General features: G+C 37.7%; 1 protein-coding gene across 2 annotated transcripts in view; it reads right to left on the bottom strand.

Moving 5' to 3' along the window:
• The window catches only part of macrod2 (mono-ADP ribosylhydrolase 2), a 577,216-nt gene that overhangs the window by 351,139 nt on the left and 202,128 nt on the right, over positions 1-23,949 (bottom strand). For both annotated transcript variants that reach the window (XM_087802705.1, XM_087802704.1), the window contains exon 5: positions 50-166. In XM_087802705.1, the coding sequence (XP_087658831.1) occupies positions 50-166 (117 nt within the window). The remainder of the gene's footprint in view (positions 1-49; positions 167-23,949) is intronic.

Here is a 23,949-nt window from a genome sequence, read left to right as displayed (position 1 = left end):
AGGTACACACGGTGTTGCGTGGAGGAAGAAGGAAATGAAGTGCACTTACATTTCGCAGGGAGATCGTAGCCACAGGTGATCTTAGCCTTCCCGGTTTCACAGCCATTGAGTGAGTGACACTCGTCGTAGAGACACGCGCCCGCCGCCTTGTGTATACAACCGTCCACTGCGACAAACACAGAAAGGAAGGGAGACGATGAGGGCGACACGAAGTTGTAGATTTTTTCAAGAAATGGAGTTCCTCAGGGATCAGTACCGGGACCTTTTTTTTTCTTTCTTTTTTTTTAAACTTATTTGCACAAGATAAACTTTATCAATGATGGAGAAAATAGAATACTGACAGAAAAAGAGACAGACTGAACGAAGAGAAAAGTGCATGTTTGGCATTCCCTAAATCTCTATCTCACTGCTGAAATAAGTCAAATCAGGTATCAAAAGCAAAGTCTCATCTGGAAACTGTACGCAACAAAAATCGGAAGAAAAATGTAAGAAATAATAATATTGAATAAAAGAAAGCACATTTTAGCTCAAGGATAATACTTCTCCCGTAGATAATATCACTCACACATTCTTAACATTCATATCCTTGCAGAGAAAAAGAAAATAACAACGGGGCTGTAACTCTGAGCGGTATTAAAATCCTGACTAATGTTTATTTATTTAAAAATACATTTTCAGTGATCCTACTCGCGAAATCAAGTCAAATTACATTTCACTGAAAATAATTGTAAAAAGAAATGCTGGAAAAATACATATACAATTGTTCTTCAATATGCTAAATTCGATGCGTTACATAACAAGATGCAGGATGCATATTTGTACATAAATTGCTTGTGCTGGAAGTGACTGACGGTAGAGGAGATGGAAATAAACTTGAACTTGAACCGGAAAAAAAACAAAAACAAGAAGCGTTTTTGAACTGAATTCTCAAAGAAATATGCTGATTATACATTCCGTGTTCGACCTCAAACAAAAAACAGTTCAATGCATGAAGACGATCAACGAGTGATTTAATCAAAAACCCCTAATAAAGCAAGACATTTGAGGTACGTATTTATTTGCACTTCAAGTCGATCAAAGGCGAACATTTGGGATCGATATGTCATCTAAGAGGCAGCGAATGTCTAGTATTCTTCGGCCTGAATGATTTTCTGTGTGCGGGTGCCGTCGGGAAGAAAGAGTGGACCTGCCATCGCGATGCTTGTTGCTGGTATATATTGATGAGGCGAGGAATGAAATTAGCCAGGCTTGGATCTAATAACACTTCCACACACGCTGAAAATGAGACCGTTGTTCCTGTAATTCCTCTCTACTGTCAACAGCCATATACAGTAGGACCATTAACTGCATTCTGAGCCGCATTGGTGGGGAATTGTATATCTTTATTCTCTGTTGTGATGTGAATACGGTAGTGTTCTGATTCTGTCGGGCGCACTGTTGATGTGTGTGTCCCGGTTCCGCTGAAGAATCTTCCCCCGGCCCCGCCCTTCTAAGGTTTTAATTTTACCGGGTTAAGGCCGCGATGCAGTTGATTGATGGCGCGTCTTACACGAGAAGGCAGAGAGATAGAAATCCACATTATCCGTCTCTGAAAGCCTGACATCCCTCCAAGAGCATGTTATCAATCACATAGAAACATCATAAAATCCTCCTCAAGTTGTCCTGTAAAAAATCCTCACAGGCCATTAGTGGATAACAGAGATAGAAGCGGAGCCGGTGACAGTTGGACGAACTGGAGACTTTCTTTTTTTTTTTTGTTACGCCCGTTCAAACTCGAGGACATTCAACCTGAAAGATAACTATTTTAAGGTTTGAATATTGTTAAACAGATACTTAATTGTTCATTTTTAACTTTGATAATCTCATTATTGTTGCAGATATTTCATCGTCCATATCTATTACCACTCAGGGCGTTGTTTTTTTATATGTTTTTTTTTTTTGTTAATATATACACACAAGCTGAAGTTTATGATTAATTTTTTGTGAAAAAAATATCTTAAGGGATAAACGTTAAAAGGACTTGGGACTTTTTAAAAGGCTGTAACTTGCTTAATATTTGAGCTACAAAGGTCGATTTAGTTTAAAAATTGCCAAAGAAAATAACAATTTTCACGGTGTTACAGCACTTATAACAAGAGAGCAGTTAGCGCACGACTGTTTTCGGCCTTTTTGCCTTTGCAGACGGAAGGAAGGAAGGAAGGAAGGAAAGAAGGAAGGAAGGAAGGAAGGAAGGAAGGAAGGAAGGAAGGAAGGAAGGAAGGAAGGAAGGAAGGAAGGAAGGAAGGAAGGAAGGGAGGGAGGAACGAAGGAAGGAAGGAAGGAAGGAAGGAAGGAAGGAAGGAAGGAAGGAAGGAAGGAAGGAAGGAAGGAAGGAAGGAAGGAAGGAAGGAAGGAAGTAGAGAAGAGCTCTGTAGGACCCTGTAGCACCTGTGCGAGGGTAACCAAGCTCACTCATAAAAGTGTCCATTATAGATATAGATTTGTAGAGATAAATGTGGGTTGTGTTGCACTTTATGAACTTCTGTTGTACTTTTTCTTTATTTTGTTTATATACTGTAGGTTTGCCTCCCAAACACTGGTGGATTGATTTTCTACCTTCATTGCTGATGGACTGAAAGTTGCTGCATATTTTATTTGAGAAGTCAGTTTTTCCATTCGCACATCAGTTACTCTAAAAGTCAATTTTAGTTTCTGTTAATAAGTGATATTCTTGTTACACTTTGTTTTAACAAACTGTATTCCTCTGGAGAAAACTAGGTGTAAGGAAGAATATCCAAGAGGATCAACTCCACCTGGCAAAATTAAAAGATCATCTTCATCAATTGAGGTCATTGTAGTTGCTGATGATTTTTTTTAAATTGTAATGAAGGTAAAGTTGATTTAAATGTATCCAGTTTACTGGTAAGCCGTATTTGTACTTTCTGTGGAATGTACAACCAAACGTTATCACTCACGAGAGCCACTGACATTTAATATAAAAAGATATAGATTATTGTATTGTTATTATTGCTCTGTAAAAACTGCCAAAATGTGGAAAGCAAGTATACACCTGTTGATGAAATATTAACAAGTAAGACCAAAGGTATAAAGAAACAAAAAACAACTGAGTTTTGTTTTTCTTGGGAAAATCAGCTTAATAAAAAAACAATCAAAATTATAAGGTATGTCACTGCAATTCCATAAAATCTATGATGCACCATTGCCAAATGCAGCATGTGGGTTTGTTGACAAAACACGGGGAAGGCCCTTGCTGGATCCGAACACTTTCTCTGAGCTACTGTCGTAATGCAGTTTGTTGGTCAAGTGGACGGTCCTAGACTCTCCGAGTGGGTCGTCTAGACAAAGTAATGTAGTAAAGAGCATCGTTAAAATAACAGCTAGAGCGTTCTACCACACTAGGTCATGACTTTTTCCAAAGGTAAACCAATTATTAAACAGAGTTATTATATCAAAATGTTACCTATTGTTGATTTAATTAAGTGAATACGAGGAAAAAATGGTCAGGAAATTGAATTAGTTGGGGGTTTTGACCGCCATTGAAATATATAAAGTCATCTCCGAAACTTTGAAAGAAAGATTACGAACACGTTCTGCACTTAAATCTTCCGCACATTGTCTTTCCAGACAAAAGGATCTTTGAGAAGGGGACGCTCCTCTCCCGAGCTGCTTTCAGTCTCTCATGGATGAGTCAATGACAACAGCTGGGCGGAAGATTCTCCTGCTCTATCAATCATCTTTAATGGACTGAGCGACAGGCCGTTGACAGAGACAAATCCTGATGGCTTTCTGGAAAAAGTAACATGAGTCTGACAGTGATGTGGGCACGAGGAGGGATCGCTCGAGCTGACAATGGAAGCTACTTAACGCTATGACGAGCAGATGTAGTGCAGGCTGCACGCTTGGCATTTTCATAATACCCACTGTGCAAACAAGATTGTCCCATGATCGTCAGCCACTGTCTTATTTGCATCATAATTGGTTCTTAGCGTCTCACAAACACGACTTGTGTTATGTACAGGGTGTAATGAAAAAAAAAAAAGCCCTCATTGTAAAGATGCACCTCTTTTATGTACACAGTAAGCCGGACAAAGAGTGTTTTGTAAAAGAGAAGAAGCTTGGACGTTATTTATTATTGGATGGAAACACTGTAACTGATTTGTGTCTCAGCGAGTCTGTAGATGACTTTGATTTGCACTGTATCTATTTTCTATCATGTGACATGGATGTCAGTCAAAGTACAGAGTTGCCTCTATCCTGAAATCTCATCCAGCTCTGAGGGAAATACCAACTTTCTTCAAGAACCATGGAGAAAACTAATTAGGTTTGTCTTGGATCCTCTAAATATAATAATTCCACGCTCGATATTTGCAGGTTGACCTTGGAAGCCTTTCCCTCACCATGTAGACAAAGCTCGAAAGTCCCCTGTATTTGTGAACCCTCAAGTACTCAGTAATACTGAGCAATGCATGATGGGAGAGTCCGTCATTTTGGTTAAATAATTCAGAAAATCTCATTTAATCTAGTGTTCTCCGCCTCAATAGACGGACCTTACGACATAGAAAGTGGCCCATCGGTTCATTGTCTACCCACTAGAAGTCTGGTCCGATCCAAGCTGGACGTAGATCCACATCGCTTCTAGAGCGGGGTCATGTCAATAAAGTTTTTAATCGACGTCAAGGGATCGTTCACCTAAAATTTCAATTTCCATTTCTACTCCTGTAAACTAAGGCTTTGGATTATTTACAGAGGAATCCGTGTCTTTTCGGAGTTACAAGCAGAGATGTATGTTCATACAATCGTGGAAACGCTCACACTTAAAAACATCCAAAAACCCCTGTCTGTAATTTCCCTTTTGTATTGAAGCCGGGAATGAGAAATTGTATTTTGAATTGAAAAAAAGTCGACATTTCAAACTTGTTTGTAGCTAAAAGCCTAACATGCTATACAGACCGGAAACACTGGGAGCTTGCACGTCAGCTGACCCTTTGACCCTTCAACCCCTCACTCTTGACCACCAGATACTCAAAGTCGCGAACCAACTTGAACAGAACGCAGGTCCCTGAACACTGTAAGTGTATTTTGTAGAAAATAATATTTCTGGTTTCACACAGACAGGAAATTAACTTTATATTAATTTTGTAGAATTTCAAAAAGTGAATTTCACCTTATTCTAAAAATACACACCAGTAATGTAAGGAGCTTTTGACACAGAAGCTTTTTTGGGGGGACGTTTAATGGCCAAACTCTCAGCTTGATAACACAATATCAATGGCTTACACTAAACTGGACATTTTTTTCTTTCACATTCAAAGATTTAAATCTTGAAAAGCCTCACATTACATGTTTAATTAGCCAGTTTTTTTTAAACTTTTTTCTTTCTTTTACTTTCTCCGCTCTCACACACACAACATGGTAACAAAACCAGCGAGTCTCAACAGGCTCCTCAGTTTATTGGGGGTGCCTGTAAACAGAGCTGGGACTGCCAGGATCTTCAATGAGCTTTGGATAGATTCAATTTTCCCGACCGCTTCACGGAATAGGCGGAGCTGCTTTAAATGTCCTGCTGTCGGTTCATGCGTGTGTTAATGAGTGGAAGGGAACTTGAGATGCCATATGATTGTGTCCCGACTTATTTTGTTTTGTTGAAATTGAAAATAAGTGAATGTTTTATATCAGACCACGTTAACCAAAAAACCTGGTCTCCAGAGCCGCACACAAGTCAGTATGATTGTATTAGTCGAGGTTTTCCAGCAACGTTGTACTGTCCACCATCAAATATAAGCGTGTAAATCTGTAATATACTCATTTGAAAAACCTTTTTTAAAAAGGAAAGGTTAAATATAAACATCATAAATTTCATTTAATAGGTCTTACAATTTACGTAATTCACCTGCAATGTCACCTTTATTCAAGGGCTTTAGAAATTGTAGTTCCATCGTATATATCAACGGAAAGGTCCTTTTTAAATTAAATAAATGATATAATAATTCTCCAAATATACACTTTTATTGTAGTGTTGTAAAGTACTAATCATATAGTATTATTATATTTATTCCGTTTTATTGTTATTATATATAAATCTTAGATTTTAATAGTTTTTATAAAATTGTGGGGAATTTCCTCATGTCCAAAAAAATATGTTGATCAATGGGGACTTTTAAATATCACATGTCTTGTTAAGTATCATGGACAGCAGTGCTACGAACTGGAGCCGAGGCCTCAAGCAACCACATTTCTGAACTGGGTGTAAGACACAAATGAATCAGAGTTATGAAAAGAGTGACAGGTGGTTCATTATAGATGTCATTTCTGTCATAATGAGTAGAAAAAAGTGTTTCCCCAGACAAATTATTTTAAATCAAATTAGACATGGCAACATTTCCTATAGAATAATCCATTCAAGATATATAAAGTAGTGTGTCACACAGACATTTTGGAGACAATATTAGCGAGGAGTAGGCAGCGCAGTGTTTTTGAAAAGCTATTAAGACCTGGAAAATTGTGAACACCTCAAAAACAACATCATTTTTACTTAATTATTTAACCTTTTTAATGTATTTTATATGTCCCACATTATTGAGAGCTTTGAATGTAGATTAATGGTGTTTTTAAATAAATGCTTACAGTATGTTGACTCAACAAAACAAAACAAAAAAAAAAGAAATCATAGATTTTGTTTTTATTACCACGTTTAGTGTCGTTTCATTTGTTGCCACTATCTTTAAAGTGTCTTCCTCACATAATAATGGGGTAGAGATAAGAGAATGGTGTCATCAACATATAAGAAACTGAGTATAAAAAGGCCAGTTACAAAAATAATAATTTTGTCAATTAACAGTTTTTTGGAAAAAGTAAAAAACCATGTTAATTAATGTCGAACAACCAATTTTACCCCGTTGTATTTCAATGTATTATCTCTTTACAAAATACTTTTATTCAACATCGCATTCAGGCCGAGGCAGCTGCATCTATTCACCCACAAAAATGGCCTTCCTTCCCCCCCGACTGTAACGGATACGGCACATGTCTCTCCGTTCGGTCAATGTAGGACAAAAAAATGATTTGTCTTCTCCGCGCCATCCGTTCAGAGGGAATCTACTCTGGCACAATTCTAATGAGGATAACTTTGAGCGCCGCCAGCGCAGCATTCCTCAAAGCTAATAACGGCAACAGCCGGAGACGTATTGGGCGAGACAAAGAAGAAGACGAGCCCTTGTGCGAGTTTCTGGCGTCATTTTTAAAAGAGCTTGAATGAGTTACTCAGCTGTAACCTTGGCTATTGTAGGAGCCGCACCTCTCTCAAGGCATCGGGTCCCACGTGAATTATAGGGACCGGCAAATCTCTGCTTATGCTCCCAAGTCTTCTCCCGGGCATCCCGAAAAACCAAAGGCTTTGAATGGCTCCCTCAGACACAATGAATACCTGATCTGCTCTCATTACGATACCCGGCTCTTCTGAAATAGTGTCAGCGGCAATTTTCTCATCTAATTATTTTCAGCTCCTCTGAGGTTTGGGTTCAGGGCTGGAGCCAGAGGAGGCTGGAGAGACAGGGGGGTGAGCTTCTCGCTACCTGGGGGGACGTGGTAAAGAGGTTGACTTGGATAAGTTTAAACGTAGATGAACACAAGCCAACAAACACGATACACAACGAATAAACAATCCATAATAAAGCAAATTAATTTGGAGTCAATTAACATTAAAAAAAAAAGGGCACCTAATGATTTAAGTGTCTCTTAAATTGATCTAGGACCTCTTTTATACTCATCAGTATTTTTCTTTTTGCACAAAACTCTCATTTAATAAAGATATTTACATTAGAAAGTACGCTTAAGCCCCGCCCTCTTAAAATACGCTGTTTGGGCTGAGAATCAATCTAGTCCAAGCAACCACGCCCACTCTGCTCTGATTGGTCACAAAAACACAAGTGGCATTCAAGGACTCACGTAAATTTCAAACTCACCCCTAAAACTCCCATTGTGTACATTAAAAACGAATAATAAAAATAAGGTTTGCTGCTTAATGTACACATTACAAAAACACCTAAAGGCAGAAGTAACTCCATGTTTATATAAATATTTACTTTGTTTCACGATTCACATGTAGCTACTTAACTGAATTAGGGCTTCTAGGGGAGGACTTTTCACCAGTGTCACGTCAGAATGTATAATTTAAACCTTAATCTCGTTTGGCAAGATTTCAGACGGGAGAGAACTTTATTAAGTCATAACTTTAAAACAAAGCAACATCATGATGAATGACCTACTGCATTTTGAAGAGGACGACTTCAACATTTACATGTGAATAAGTCAGAAGAGCTGGGTTTTCAGATTAGGTGACCTTTAAGAAAAAAAAAAATCTTGCAAACTCAATGTAAGTCGACATTCTAATACAATTAAAACAAAAATAATAGTACAGTAGTACAACAACCTTAACTTTATTTATTCAAATATATTGTGTTCCTCTAGGAAATGCTAATTAAAGGACTCAAAGATAAGCAGATCCTGTGTTATATTTTTACTGGTTAATTGGATTATTATTATTAAATTTTTTTGGAAATAAACATTTCTATGCATTAACAATTAAATGCATGGTTTCATATCATATATTACACACAGTGAAATTAGGTATAAATACAGATTAGATCAACTTTATTGATCCCTCTGGAGGAATAGTTTTTCCAGCAACACAGATGATAGATTAATGAAAACAAGTGCAATAAAAATGACTGTCATTAGAGGACAAATATAATAAAATATAATAAATAAAATATAATATAATAAAAGCATTACTCTTAAAATCGCCAAACAAGCACCTTTTAAATCGTTATAATTGTATTTATTTTTTTCGCCCCACACCCCACCTGTTCTCCCTTCTGTAAAAAGATAAATAAACATGATATTAACAAAATCTGTGACAAGCCCCTGCCCTTAATGGAATTTAAAAGAAAAAAAGTATTGAAGAAGAAAAAAGTTGAATTATGTGGTACACTGTCATTGGAGGAAGAAAACAGAAACATAATAGTACCTGAAGAAGAGCCATTCGCCGTTTCCCTGTACCGGACAAGATAATTTACTACAATATTGTGATGTCAAATGCGCTATTATGTTGCCATTTTTCGTAAGTTTATCCACACATTTTCTCTCTGATGCTAAAAGATATATATTCCTAGAGGAATGTCTAGGAAGTGTGTGTTCATGTTACTTTTTTTCTGCCTCGATATCTTTGAGTCAGTAAATACTACACTGGACTGTTGAATGCTAGATACATATATTATTCATTAACCTAACATGTTAAGAATAATAAGGAGGGTCGAACCAGGACACGTCAATAGTACAGAAATATCCAACACCAGTTTCAAGGTTTTCAATATCCTTGGAAAAGTAGCAATTTTTTTTATACTGTTGCACAAAATATACAGTTAAATATTTGATGCTCGGATCCCTAATCTCCCGGCAGGAGCCACACATCCCACCGCCCTCTGTGGATACTAGACATGTAGCATAACGTCAGCTCAGGCGAGGAGACTTAAATCTTCCAAACTAACATCCCGCTTCCCCTTTTTCGCCTTATTTTACCGTCGCCATGGTAACTACACGTTTTCCCTTCTTTCTTCCCCGTCTTCCGGAGCTATAGTAGAACAAAAAAAAAAGAAAGATCAAAGCTCCTCCGCGATCTCACCTCCGTGATTTACGACACAATTTTCTACTCAACTAATTTCACTGAAGGAGATAATGACGCGGATTAGCCGCTAATCAAGTGCCAATCAGAGATCTGGCTGAACTAAATGTCAGATGAGAAAAACGTGTAAAGCTATTGTGGTCGGTCCCTGGCGCTGCCGGATTATGTTTTCTAATCGCGGCAATTTTCCGAAATGCTACAGAACCCGGAGCTCATTTTTGCTACTGTACCCAGGAAAGGAAACGATAATCTTCATTCAGCAACGTAATACCTCGGTAAACAAGGGATTTGGACTAATTGAATGGACCGGGCATATATTCACAGATGTTACTCTGCGCTGTGATACGAAACACCTACAGATTACCACAGTTTCCAAAAATCCCAGGACACAGAAGCTGGAACCATCGGTGGTAATCAGAGTTACGGCGGTGACCATGACTCATATCGGGAAGAAAAAACATAATAATAAAGTAAGATTATTCTCATTTGTTTAACAATAAAATAGTTAAGTTTAAACACCAGATTGTTCTTAAATCAAGCTGTCTTGGGTACAGTTTATTACCTCAGATCCATCCATCCATCCATCCATCCATCCATCCATCCATCCATCCATCCATCCATCCATCCATCCATCCATCCATCCATCCATCTACCCCTCTACCTACCAATCTATCTATCTATCTATTTAAAAGAGAGCTTTTATTACATGTCATTTTATAAACTGACCACTAAACCAATGATATCTATTTAATATATCTGTACTTCAATTCACTTCAGGCATTACTTACGTCAAATATGTTGTTTTTCTAATAGTGTTACCTAAAAGATAATTAAGGAAAAGAACGAAGTTGTTTTTTAAATGATGAGCAAAAAACATAGTTACTTCAAGTTAAAAAAAAAAAATTAAAAAAAATCTAGCTTTAGTGTCAAAATGTACATATAAAAAACATATATTAACCATTAATTATTTTAATTTTGAATTACTGGTTTTAGAAGGAACTACGTTGTTTTTCTCAAGCGATAAAACTATGTCTTTCAAGCATAACAAACAATAAATAAATAAATAAAAATATTTATAAATACATACATAACAATATAATAACGATGTGTCATCGATCCTTTTATTTTTAACAACTTTTTTCCTTATAGTCCTTCAACTTAACACAAACTTTATTATGTCTAAAAAGCAATATACAACAGATATTATTAACTTTTTCAACCCTATCCAATCAAAATGTGGACCCCTACATTCATATATAGTAGAGACAAGTTATTACAATGTTATATGTGCAACAATGATAGAATAAACTATATTAACATTGGATATGTTTAACCAAAGTATTCATTAATTGATATATTTTTTGTTTATGATCCCATTGTTTTTTTCTAAAATAAAAATACAGATCACTATAAACGAGGGGTGGGAAATAAATTCCTCAGGGGCTACGTCACATATTGAGACAGTTATAAGGGACAATCAAACCAAAATAAAGAAGAAACAAAAAGCTTTAAAAAAACGAATAAATAAAAGTAAAATTCTTGTTAGGTTTCTTATTGTATAAGTTATCATTTTAAAATGTATTATATTTAAATATACTTGTTAAATGCTCAAAAAGTATGATAACGCCTTTAAATAACTCAAGTTACATTGTATTTAATATGAATTCCATTTTAAAAAGTGGTATGAAAGCAGTTTACCTTATAAAAACAAACAATCTTTACCCATAGAAAAGAATCACAAAAGAAAGAAAAGACAAGACAAAATATTTAAATATTTAAATCAGGTAATATTTAGAATTTAACTATTATTATAATTAATAGAAAGCCATCAAAATACACGTCAACATGGTCAGTTTTACAGTATTTTGACATCAGGGATCAGAGTCCTGAATATTCCCAGGTCTGCCATAAACAAACAACATCAAACGTCACTATTGTACCTTCAGACTGACATAACAATAAAATGAAGAGGCTCATGTGACCCAGTTGTTCAAGCCGGAGAAGAGTCCGACAGCTGCGGACGACCCGGAGCCGAGGCCCCGAGTCGCCCTGAACTCTTCACCATCCTCCTTAAAAAAAAAAAAAACACATGCGAGACGTCGTTTCAAGCGTCTTGTTTTCACAGCGCCGAGGAAGCGGAGTCATTCTGTCCCAGACAAAAGCACTCGACGAGGTCACCTTTTTCTCTCTTTACAAACCCCACAAATCCCATCAAATTCAACTTGATATGAAATCAACCTCGGAGGCCTTTTTTTTTCAGATATGAAAAACCTGATCAGAGCAGCTTCAATACAACAAACTGTAATCGCCGCTGGGCTTGGGATGATACCTGGTCCTTCAGGGGATCCATTATTTCCACTTTACACTTTTGAAAAACTCTTATTTCCGAGTGTGAGGTCTACCTATCATCGCACATAAAACCCCCTTTTTGTTCGATATGACAGTCATTTTTCACCTTTGACTCGTCGTCCGGTCTCTTATTACAAACAAGCGCTCCGTCGATGTAGCTATTATCGCCACGTCTCCCAGGTTAGATTACCTTTGGCACTCTGGGTTTACTGTTATTGCCAAAGGAAAAAAGAAGCTGAGAGAGTGTTTGAAAGAAGGAGCCAAATCACCCCCCCACACCCCCTCAATGAGACGTGTGATAGCATGTGGGAACTTGCTCGGTACCAATGCCTTCCTTTTTTTTCCTCATGCTTCCCTAAGCCCTCACAAACAAGATAAACAACCTCAGAGAGGCACGTACGACCGGAAATCACTCTTCTATATATTACTTTTTTTTGTTGTTGTAAACTTGACTTTTATGAAAAGGACAATTTATTTATATCCCTTGCAAGGTTCTCTGAACCAAAAAAAAAGAAAAGAAAAGAGAAGGGCCGCTAACAAGAGAAAACAAGAAATGCATCACAATGTGGTGAGTTTAAACATGAAAGAGGCTTCACAGCAGGGGTCCGCAGAAATGAAGTGGGTTCTACAAAAGGTAGTCAACCCTGCTACGTTCCACTGATGGGATGTTTTTTTTTAAATACGGTGTTTAAGATCAGAAGGTGTTTGATGGCTTCATGCGGCAGTTTATCAACGCACATCTTTTTTCCAGCTTGTTTATTTCCTTCCTTAAAATCTATATTTATTTATTTATTTTTCAACTGGGAGCAACCGATATGCACAGGGGGGAAACTTGTTTTTTTACTTTTTCAATGATTCTTTCACCAAAAAAGACTATGGCCTGGTGAATGATTTTCAATACAAATGCAAAGAAACATGAACTTGGTCAAAAAAAAAAAGAAATATAGATATATAAGAAAAAGTTTATAAAAATATAATTAAATAATCTATTTGTTGTCTTATATTTGCAATGTGACGTTTCCTGTTGTATCTATCTATCTAGATCCATCCATCCATCTATTCTTTCTACTCTGTATATCTATCTATCCATCTATTCTATCTACTCTACTCTATCTATTCTATCTACTCTACTCTATCTACTCTATATATCTATCTACTCTATATATCTATCTATCCATCTATTCTATCTACTCTATATACTCTATCTACTCTATGTATCCATCTATCAAACTATCTACTCTATATATCCATCTACTGTATCCATCCATCCATCTATCCATCTACTGTATCCATCCATCCATCCATCTATCTATCTATCTATCTATCTATCTATCTATCTATCTATCTATCTATCTATCTATCTATCTATCTATCTATCTATCTATCTATCTATCTATCTATCTATCTATCTATCTATCTATCTATCTATCTATCTATCTATCTATCTATCTATCTATCTATCTATCTATCTATCTATCTATCTATCTATCTATCTATCTATCTATCTATCTATCTATCTATCTATCTATCTATCTATCTATCTATCTATCTATCTATCTATCTATCTATCTATCTATCTATCTATCTATCTATCTATCTATCTATCTATCTATCTATCTATCTATCTATCTATCTATCTATCTATCTATCTATCTATCTATCTATCTATCTATCTATCTATCTATCTATCTATCTATCTATCTATCTATCTATCTATCTATCTATCTATCTATCTATCTATCTATCTATCTATCTATCTATCTATCTATGTATGTATCTGTCCATCCATCTATCTATGTATGTATCTGTCCATCCATCTATCTATTGTATCTATCCATCCATCCATCCATCCATCCATCTATTGTATCTATCTATCGTATCCATCCATCTATCTATCTATCTATCTATCTATCTATCTATCTATCTATCTATCTATCTATCTATCTATCTATCTATCTATCTATCTATCTATCTATCTATCTATCTATCTATCTATCTATCTATCTATCTATCTATCTATCTATCTATCTATCTATCTATCTATCTATCTATCTATTGTATCTATCTATCTATCTATCTATCTATCTATCTATCTATCTATCTATCTATCTATCTATCTATCTATCTATCTATCTATCTATCTATCTATCTATCTATCTATCTATCTATCTATCTATCTATCTATCTATCTATCTATCCATTGTATCTATCTATCTATCTATCTATCTATCTATCTATCTATCTATCTATCTATCTACACATGCTAAGGTAGAATCTGAAGCTGTATGGATGTACAGGAGAGAATGTCAACATGGCTGTTGCTTCTTAGATGTTTCAGCCAAACTAGAAATGAATGCTCGACAACTGGCCGTCACTGCGATTGATTAAAAAGCACAAACGGCTGTTACACAAATACACATAGTGTTGTAAGTCGGTAGCCTATAGAGCGTCACCAAGCACAGATGTGTGATTTCTCTTTTTTCAACATGAAAGGATGGTTGGAAGTTCAAGAAGAATTGGCACTTAACTGGAAGATATAACCGTAGCTAAGACTACGTAAACAGCGAGAATCCAGTCGCAGAGGCCAGAGACTCTGGGATAGCCATTGTGGAGCCTCTGCACGTGATTTATCTGATGGTGCGCTGACAAGTCTCGAGCCGAACCCCAAAGTGTGCCATCTATTAATTGAGCCTGTGTCAGTGCCGGGGAGATTAAGCGTCCACAGCTGCCCACTGAAATGTCTTCCACGGGCCCAGCTGTGATCCACAAATCAAAGGCCCCCCAGAACCGAGACCAGTGGAGATCTACAGTCTTACACATGTGTATTGACCGCACTCTTTTTTTTTTCATTTATTTATTTTTTTATTCTTGCTTGATCAGAATCTTTCCTAAATCCGTCGGAATGGACGTGGTTGATGTATAGAGCTGCAGCGACCGCAACCGCAGGAATAAAACTTCCTCTGTTCCGCTGCTTCACCTCATAATTCACTGGCTCGTCTACTATTTTCGCCTCTTGACTCTGGGACTTTTCGCCAAATTATTTTCCTCTCTCGGGTTCAGCTGCGGTTTAACAAAAAAATAAAAGAAATACTTCTTCTTCCTTTTTTTTTTTTTTGTCCACCGACTGCTTCAACTTCCGTTTGACCCGTGTGGTCCCCGGACTAAACCGGCCGGTCATGCCCCGGCTGCACTGTGAGCGTCTCCCCGCCGCAGAGCCAGGGATTAACGGAAATGGGTCTTTAATAATTATACCGCCCTTTCCTGCTGGTCCTTTTAATTAAGTAGATAATCTTTCTCTGGGGAAGACCAGCTTCAACATACTTACCGGCGATTTAATAAGCAGACTTTTTTCTTTTTTTTTTTTTGAGGGCACCAAAAATACCATCTAAATAGAAAAACGAATATACCTTCATCTAATGCTACGTGGTGGAGATGTTCTTGTTCTCGTATGATGAAAGCTGCCCTTTCCGCTGAGGGATGGAAGGTGAATCGGGTAATGGGGTCCTCTGTCACTCCGGCTTTTTTTTTTGAGTGACAATGACAAGTCCAATAACGAGCAAGACACCGGGGCTCAGCCCTCCACTGAACTGTTTAACCAGAGAGAGCTATCTCCGCTGTCCAGTGGGCAGTCATGCAACCCGGGCAGCAACCCCTTTCCTTTTTCGCTTCCGTCTAAGGTCGTATAATTCAAACACCGTAATGACCTCTACCATGACAGCATTCAGATTGCTGCTTACTTAGAGCAAGGGGCTTATTGCCTGTTAACTCCAGCCTTCAACAAATCAATATCAGAACAATATCTGAAAGCTGTTGGAATGTTTGTGCCACAATTATTCAAATGTGTCGCTCTCCACGGAACCGAAAAGCGCAGAGGTATAACTCTGAGAAGTCATGGGAGAGACGGTGACAGCTTTATTTTTAATAAACGGATGATTTATTCTTTGCGGCGGAAAGGTTTGCCACGGTAACCAAGAATGAAAGTCTTCAACTTGAACCAGAGCTGTTACCTGTATTTTGTTATTTGAGAATACTTCCAATAGACACCTAACTTGATACGCTCAAAAAAGAAGTAGAAGTTAAGCTTTAACCCTTGTGTTATCTCAGGGTCAAGCTGACCCTGTGGTCCGAAAACAAATGTGTTTGAGGTATCCCTTGTGTTGGTATCCCTGGCTTTTCATAAACAATTTCCCAAAGGAGACCTCCTGAGTGATCAATAAAGTTTTACCTTACCTTATAAATACATGTAAACTTGTAAAGGTCATTGCCCTTGACCCTGAGATAACACAAGAAATACCCTCAAACACATTTGTTTTCAGGCATCAGGGTCACCTTTACCCTGAGATAAAACAAGGGATACCTGCAACACATTTATTTTCAGGCATCTGGGTCACCTTGACCCTGAGATAACACAAGGGATACCTCCAACACATTTGTTTTCAGGCATCTGGGTCACCTCAACCCTGAACTAAAACAAGGGATACTTCCAATACATTTGTTTTCAGGCATCTGGGTCACCTTGACCCTGGGATAACACAAGGGATACCTCCAACACATTTGTTTTCAGGCCTCTGGGTCACCTTGACACTGAAATAACACAAGGGATACCTCCAATAAATTTGTTTTCAGGCATCTGGGTCACCTTGACCCTCAGATAACACAAGGGATACCTCCAACACATTTGTTTTCAGGCATCTGGGTCACCTCAACCCTGAACTAAAACAATGGATACTTCCAATACATTTGTTTTCAAGCATCTGGGTCACCTTGACCCTGGGATAACACAAGGGATACCTCCAACACAATTGTTTTCAGGCCTCTGGGTCACCTTGACCCTGAAACAACACAAGAGATACCAATTTTTTGCACAATGGACTGGTTTTCTGTAGGCATTCGTTCCAAAGAGTAGTTTTTAGCTAGAAACAGCAATAATAAAAGAGCATTATTGCCAATAAAAACACATGTTTAACGCAAGAGTAATATATCTCACTATAAAACTGAATCGGCAGAAGCTCCGGGCTGATTGTTGCCGCCACAAAATAGTCCCTTGTAGAGTTTGTGTTTTACTTATTATCGGTAGTTTGCAGGCTTGGCGTGTCAAGAGTAGAAGACTACTATTGCTTTGGAGAAAAATCCATTCAAAATAAAAGATATAATCAGTACAAACGCATAAAGTCAAGACCAAAAGTTTGGACACAAATAACGGACTCAATGATGGCCACTCTTTTATCTTACTTGAGATGATTGTTTCTTGTCATAATATGAATTGTAGCAGAATATCTACACAACTTGGAAGACCATGCTTGAGCGACAATTGTATCGTTTAAACAGTAACAGAAACACTGTAATCCACTATCTACAGTATTCACCTGAACACGCTTAGCAATGTCCCCATGTTCCTTATCGTGTTTCGCGGTCGACGGCAGTTTACATTGAACATTAGTCTTTGAAAACACCACAGCAGGTGTGTCGGGTGGACGTATGCATCCATGCCTCTCAGACACGTCAACGATCAACATGAGTCGCGAGTCTAATTCTTTCATATCAGCTTGTTGCAGATGTCATACTAATGAGCCATCTGTCGCATTTTTTTAACATTAAAAACTACAACTTTAAGTTCATAATTATTCTAAATTAACATATAAATAACAATTAATGAATTGGTGAATTCACTCAAAATCCGTGTGCGGTCATTGTAAAGGCAGTAAAGGAATTATTAGGGATTAAAATGTTTGAAATGTAAAAATCAAAGCTTATTATAACCGTGTCACCAATCAAACACAAGCGACAGGCGATGCAGTTCCACTATAACAGCTGTCGACACGCTGGTTTACACCTCATTACCAAATAGTTGTAACCATGAGTGACCATGACGTGTGAGTAAAACAAACCTCAGTTGCATAAAACCTTTAAAGTCGAGCAAAAATAAGATCCTGTTCAAAACACCGAATCCCCTTGTGGCTGAAAATGATTCTAATTCAAGTTATGCCAAGAAGAACTAAATTAACTCGGAAAAAACTTCCATCTGTTGCTCCCGCTCTTCTTACGTTTAAGAATCACACCATTTCGATTCACGCGCTAAAGTCACATTTTTTGGCAAGCTCTGGCCCATGAAATTAAACGGGAGATAAGTATTAGAAGTTTGTTATTGGCTGATTTCGAAAAGTCTTTAAAAAAAAAAAAAAAAAAGTGTAAGGGGAAAGAAAAAAGATAATTAGTTGTTTTTTTTAAAAAGCCACAGGGTTATACAAGTAAAAAATAAAATAATGACTTATTAAAAAGTAGAAAAACACTAGTGACCAATGTGAAGTTTTTCGTCATGATTAAAAGAATAAATATAATGTAATCGTTATTATAACGAGTACAAAATGTTTTCAGAACCATCAGTCGTTTTTTTTGTCGTAAATATTGCTATAAATCAAATAAAGTTAAAATATCGAGGCTATTAAAAGGTCACAGACTAAGCCGGTGTCAGTTCATGGTAAGTAGTCCACGAACCAGTCGCTTGTCGGGACTGATGGTCTTCAAATGTTTGCTCCAGAGCCAGATGTCCTCCTGACATCCACTTTAACAAAGGCCAAGCAACACACTGGGACAATTTCCAGGTATTATTTTGAGTTTACGACAGCTGGGGCCGCTCGCCAGGTCCACTCCAACGTCCACGCCGTCTGCAATGCAAATCCATCAGTTTTGGCGGCAGCGGCTGCACTTGCACAGCAGTTTTGCAGGCAGCGGCCACTGCACAGCGCTCTCTGTTTTTTCACTCACTTTTTTTTTTTTTTCCGGAGAGCGATCCTTCCCTGTCAGACGCCATGGTCGTCCAGTCGCCATCACTCTAATTAGATGGGGATCCCTGAAGCACGAGCCGTGATTGAAGACAGCAACACCGGCAGCCAATCTCAATCACAGGGATGAGGGAATAATGAAAAATAATGCTGTGGCGCGACCTCTTCTTACATCTTTTTTTCATGGATCCTGGCCTTGTGAAGGACACGGTTCCGCTAAAGCTTTTTTAGCAGAAGTTGACAGATTTTTGACAGGTTTCCTCCATTGGGGGAAAAAAAAAAAGCTTTGGAATAATTGTTCTTTGGACTCATTGGAGGGTGTTTAACAGATGGAATTATTGACTGAAAAGAAACATGGATGAGATTCTGTAAGCAGACTGTTTTTTCTCAAAATTATTTATAAAAGGAAACAACTTTTCAAACACAAATGAGCTGAAAACATTTCTCCATATCTCGATCTTGCTGTTGGAGTTTTTTTCTGCTGTATATTTGGCCCTTGTGTTACCTCTGGGTCAAGGTGACCCGGTGGACTGAAAAAAAAACGTTTTTGTGGTATTCCTTGTGTTGAATCTGAAAATGTATTCCTGGAAGCAACACCAGGGATAACTCAAACACATTTGTTTTCGGGCAATTGGGTCACCTTGACCCTGAGAAAACACACGTGGTTAAATATATTTTAGCATTCCGGATTGAGAAGGCTACGAGACAGTAGATTCTGATCCACAGACCTCAGAGCCCGAGCTGGGGTGTAAGGCTTGATCAGATCACTGATGTAAGGAGGAGTCTGACCATGAATAGATCTGAAAGTAAGACCCAGAATTTTTAAGTTGATCCTGAAAGAAACTGGCAAACATTTTTTTTTAGCATTGGATGAGCCAATTGTATATTCATTCTCCAAAATGATGCTTGAGCTTTACATAGGTGTCTAATTTTTAAGTTTTGTATCTGGAACTTTTTAACGTTAACAAACTAATTGCAAGTTAAAAACATGACCAGGAAAATAATTATTTTGAACCTTTAAACAAGATATAAATGCTATTTTTGAACAATATTCTCTTAAAAGAAGCAGGTATTGAATATAAGGATGAACAAATAATTTACTATTTTGCCAAAACAGCTCCTTAATGTAAAAAAAAGGAAAAGAATATTGGACAAATTCTAGTCAAGCCAATTTAGAAGTATTTTCTTATTGCAAGGTCATTTTATTTAAGTAGCTAGCGTCCACACTTTGGATCCTAAGCTTGTGGTATGTTGATTTAACTCCGGATATTGTATAAAGAGTTGACTTTTTTTATTGTTATAATTTACAGTTGCAAAGAGACATAACTTAAAAAGAGACTTTGGGCTGTATTGTATTGAATCTAGGGCCAAATACATGTGGTAACTCAATTTTATGTATAATATAAAATGAAATATTTCATCTCCCGGGTAAACATGCTCCATATCTGTTGAGTGGAGGATGGATTAGCCAATTTTGTTCACACGTCATGTGAAAATCATCTTTCCTTGCATCCATAATACATTGAACTTAAAAACAGATGTGAGGAAAAAAACAGACAGAGATTGATTCGTTTTCGACTATTCGGCATCATTTCAGGGAATGCTAGAGAAAAAAACCGAGAGGGAGGGGAAGCAGATGATCAAATCCGATGGTGATTCTTCTGTCGTTTTACTAAATAGTAGATTTATCCTGCTGCTGTTGCTATGGTTGCGGCGCTGAAGAGCAGAAAAGGAGATGAAATGTGTAATCTTGTCATTGATCACCAGGTTTTTTTTGCTTTTATGGTATCATGTGAGAACGCGCGTTTAGTAGTGTTGTCACGAGCACTAAAAAAAATGTTGCAAGTCTCCACTTCCTGGGTTCTTCCATTGATTTTCCTTAATGCCCGAAACACATGCAAAACACAACATTTAGTAACCTATTTATTTCATAAATGTAATTTGGAAGTGTATTTGTGACAGGACTGGAGGGCAGGGATAATGGATGGCTTCTCTCAAGTCATTTAGAACAGATAAAAAACTAGTTTAGTTTAATTAGATTTTCAAATGGGAGGGGGGGCGTTGTCCCAGTTCTGAAAGGAAAGACGCTCTTTGTGAAGTTGCATTTAAAGAAGCTCGGGTGCATAGGCTAATCGAAAACACATGATAATTGTGCATTTTAATGGGCTTGAGAGGTGTGAAGCACGCCAAACTGAAACTACGCCTGCATGAATAATTCGATAAAGAAGTCACACTTACAGTATTCTTGTTGTTTTTAATGAAGTTAAAGCTGTGATATTACCACTTGTAAGGAACTTTTTTTCACATTAACTTGCCCTCTGGTTTGACTTGGATCATTTAAAATGCACTGCAAAAAGAACATAAAACAACACTATTGTGTTTCGCTTTAAGTTGTTGCACACATTTTCCTTATACTCTAGAATGATTGATCTGAATCGGCTTTAAAGGTCATCAATGATAATCCAACCGAGAATAGAGTGACCGAATAATAGCCGCCAAGACACATTGACACGGACGAGTGAGCAACACCTTCAATATTTAAATCCAATAGACGAGCTGCTCAATACTTTCTTTGAGTTTCTTGTGAGAGTTGTTAGCCACTTTTGTAGGAACCTTTTTATTGTACTTCTTTGGTCTTTTCTAGGACCTTTATCTCTGGAATGTCGTCTTTGCAGGAACCTCTTGGGGGGTTGGTGATGTCACAACAAACAACAATGAAGAAGAAGGCGGCGGCATTTATGTTAGCGTTGCTAGAAGCTAACGCCAACAAATAAATCATTTGTGTACAAATATTTGGTATAGACAGAACATTTAGTTATTATCAGAGAATTAGAGACTGCAAATATATGGAGAAAGATCATTTAACTATCTTGTAAATATTAATATAGGTATTTTATAATACTATGGACAAACTTAAATACTTCAATATTTAAGTGGAATGCTAGCAGCAGTGTGTGAATAGTTGTCTAATAGAATACACAAGACACAGAAGTTTGGTTAGTATCATTATAGTTACAATGTTAAAACAAACCACCTCTAAACCAAGTGTCAATATAGTGACCTATTAAGATGCTAATGTTCAGGGTAAGATACGTAACTGAAATTATTTATGTATACAATTATACAGAGATTTCCGATAGAGGTAATGACAGGCAACTTACAGTATATTGCTACAGCATTTTGCTCTCTGTAAAAATTAGTAATTAAATTAAAGAGCAACTAATGTGTTGATTTAAATGTGTCTTAAATATATATTGGACTCTAGTGTACTCATCAGTATGTGTCTGTTTGTAAAAAACTATCTTTTCATTTAAATATTTACATTAGTAAATGTGTTTAAGCCCCACCCACTGAAAGTGCTTTGTTTTTCTGGATATTGAATCTTGTTTATAAGCACGCCCACCCTGCTGTGACTGGTCAAACATATGGGTTTGTCACTGTGTGTCATCAATCCTGGAAGTCTCCAACTCTAAGAGACTCATTATATAAACAAAGTGGGGCGTGATTACAGCTGGCTGGAGTGAAGCCATTATTACATCATAATGGACTACACTCTCGTAACCTCTTGTTCGCTGAGATTTCAGACGGGGGAGAACTTTATAAAGTAATAAGTTCAAAACATGGTCATGATGAGGGACTTACTCCATCTTGGAGAGGAAGACTTCAACATTTGAAACATGTGAGTGAGTCAGTTTCCCTTTAATATTGAGAGTTAACATATACTGAGTTCCAAACTATGTATAGAATTTTCCCAGAGTACACTGCTACATAGTTATAGCTAAGGAGCCTTTATCAACGTCTTTATTCCCCAAAATATTCTAGCGACTAAAATGTCCCACAGCTACTTGTTTTTCAATAAATACCCAACTATAACAAATAACGATTTATCGGATGTAAAAGGGGTAACATGCAAACACGACAACCTGCAATATGCTATTCAGAGTTAATTCACCATTTAAATTGTTAGTATCGGACAAACATTGCCTTCCTTTCCTCATCAATTGTTTATTATTTCTCCAACATGCTCTTAGCCAAGGGCGGTGTTTCTTCAACACTGGGGGGTCATTCGCTAAAGCTGTTTTTTTCACATGTTTACTTGTGAGCTCCACATAAAAAACCCGACCCTTTGTGGCGGTCAGAGGACACTTAGCTAAACGACGCGTCAATCAGCGAGGGGTGATTAATTTTACAATGAACACCAGGCACCGATTCAACGCCCGATGCTTTAATTGGATCCAACGAAAGAAGAGAGAGAATGACCCTTTCACTGACCCTTGTCGACGAGAGCCGGTCCTAAAGCACAACCTTCTGAAAGACCCCGCGGTGTCAGAGGTGGACCAGGGACAACCCTACTTAACCTTTTCGGGCACATCAACCCTGTGAGGCCGTTTAGCATCATTGGAGATCGGGCGCTCGGGGTTCCGCACGCATCTGCTAAGCATTTATTTTCAATGGGATTTGATTTGAGGAATTAACAGGCATGACAAGTAGATTGGTTTTCCATTCACAGAAGGGCATTGTGCAGACCCTGGATCACCTTGGCCACCTCAAGGGCTTCGTTGTGTGGATTGAAAGGGAGTCGTTGTGTAGTCCACGAAAACACAAGTGGAAGGCTGTGAACATTCCTCAGTTCGAGTTGTTCTATCAATAAATATCTGAATTCAAGTAAAACAAGAAATAGATTGGGTTCCTTTTCAGGGAAAAGAAAAGTCTAAAGAAAAGTTTCATCTGATCGTTCGGCTGATCACGAAGTCTGTAATCTCCTTCAGATGGAAAAGAAAAAAAAAGTTTCTGACAGTGAATGAAAGGTCTTCGGGAGACGTGATCACATTCAAGAAGTCGTCGGCCTCCCAAAAGTTTCAGGTTCAGTTAGCAGGTGCTAATGGGACGTTGAGAAGCCTCACACACCGTCTGGGGGGGGGGAAGACTGCCGTCTCAGAAAGTGAGATGACTCGAGCATGAAAAGACACCCGGCGACTCACCGCTGCCAGACCTGACGCAAAGTGACAAGGCTGCTCCACGCCGATCCAGGGAAACAGAGAATTCAATATTAAATCCTCATCTACCGGCATTACGGCTACAATTTAAAAAACAAAAGTGGGATTGATGCAGAGGATTTCCAACCCGGGATAAAAACTC

Source organism: Callionymus lyra, chromosome 11, assembly GCF_982586985.1.
Source record: "Callionymus lyra chromosome 11, fCalLyr1.hap1.1, whole genome shotgun sequence".
Classification (NCBI taxonomy): domain Eukaryota; kingdom Metazoa; phylum Chordata; class Actinopteri; order Syngnathiformes; family Callionymidae; genus Callionymus; species Callionymus lyra.
Note: the sequence above shows the minus strand (reverse complement) of the source record. Positions and strands in the feature narration are given on the sequence as shown.